General features: G+C 43.4%; 1 protein-coding gene across 1 annotated transcript in view; it reads left to right on the plus strand.

Moving 5' to 3' along the window:
* LOC107301104 (2-oxoglutarate dehydrogenase, mitochondrial-like) overlaps nucleotides 1-666 on the plus strand; it is a gene marked incomplete at its 3' end in the record, with an annotated part of 7364 nt that extends 6698 nt beyond the window's left edge. The window contains exon 7 of the mRNA XM_015830367.1: nucleotides 616-666. Coding sequence (XP_015685853.1) covers nucleotides 616-666 — 51 coding nt within the window. The remainder of the gene's footprint in view (nucleotides 1-615) is intronic.
* Between the last annotated feature and the right edge of the window lie 305 nt (nucleotides 667-971).

Below are 971 nucleotides of genomic sequence, written 5' to 3' on the forward strand. Positions count from 1 at the left end.
GACGCTCCGTAATCACCTCGGTGCTTTACTTCAGGGCAGGCAATCTGAGATAGCAATACTAGAGAGGCCTCCAATCCAATCTCCAACCTCTTTCAAAGTGTCACGGATTTTGCTCGCAGTTTGAGACGGGCAATACAAGAATTTATTTATTTATTTATTTATTTATTTATTTATTTATTTATTTATTTATTTATTTATTGAATTTATATACCGCCCTATCTCCCTTACGGGACTCAGGGCGGTGAACAGGTGATAATAAAAACCATGATAAACATACGCAGATTTCTGTTCTAAAATCAAATTAAATAACAGGCCTGCTCTAAAAATTCCCCATACAAAAACCCCACTAAAACATAATCAAACTACGCCAGGCCGTAAAACGTCATGCTTACGAAGAAGGGAAAAAATCCTCCTCAAAGGGTCTGGCCTGTCATAATTCGGATCTCACTCCACCCTGCTTCAGCCGGCTCTTGCTTCCTCTCACCTTTTAAGGGGAACCCCCTTCCCTGGTCCCAGAGATGTGTTTCACAGTTGATTTTCAGGTTCTTGGACGGCTTCGGTCATGCGTGCAATTCTTCTCCCCTTTCTGAACTCCTGTCATTGTTTTCCCGACAGAAACTAGACGACTTTGACGTGCGCCAGCTGTACGACTGCAATTGGATCGTGGTAAACTGCTCCACCCCAGCCAACTTTTTCCACGTTACCCGGAGACAGATACTTCTCCCCTTCCGGAAACCAGTCAGTATGAAGAATGACTTCCTTAGTACAAAGAGGGACATGTGTTCTCCCTTCCCCCCCCTCCCCCCATGTAGCCTCCTAGCTTTAATTAGACCCTGAAGTCAAGTAGAAAGCAGCTCAGAATAAATTACGAGAAACAATTCCGAACGTGTACCTAGTCAAAGAAAAACTCTCTGCTGGATGGGGGAACTATAAACTTAAGATTAATTTGCAAAGAGCCTGTTTTGCTTGGT

The sequence above is a fragment of the Protobothrops mucrosquamatus genome, unplaced genomic scaffold, assembly GCF_001527695.2.
Source record: "Protobothrops mucrosquamatus isolate PMUCROS unplaced genomic scaffold, P.Mucros_1.0 scaffold10028, whole genome shotgun sequence".
NCBI classification, from domain to species: Eukaryota; Metazoa; Chordata; class Lepidosauria; order Squamata; family Viperidae; genus Protobothrops; species Protobothrops mucrosquamatus.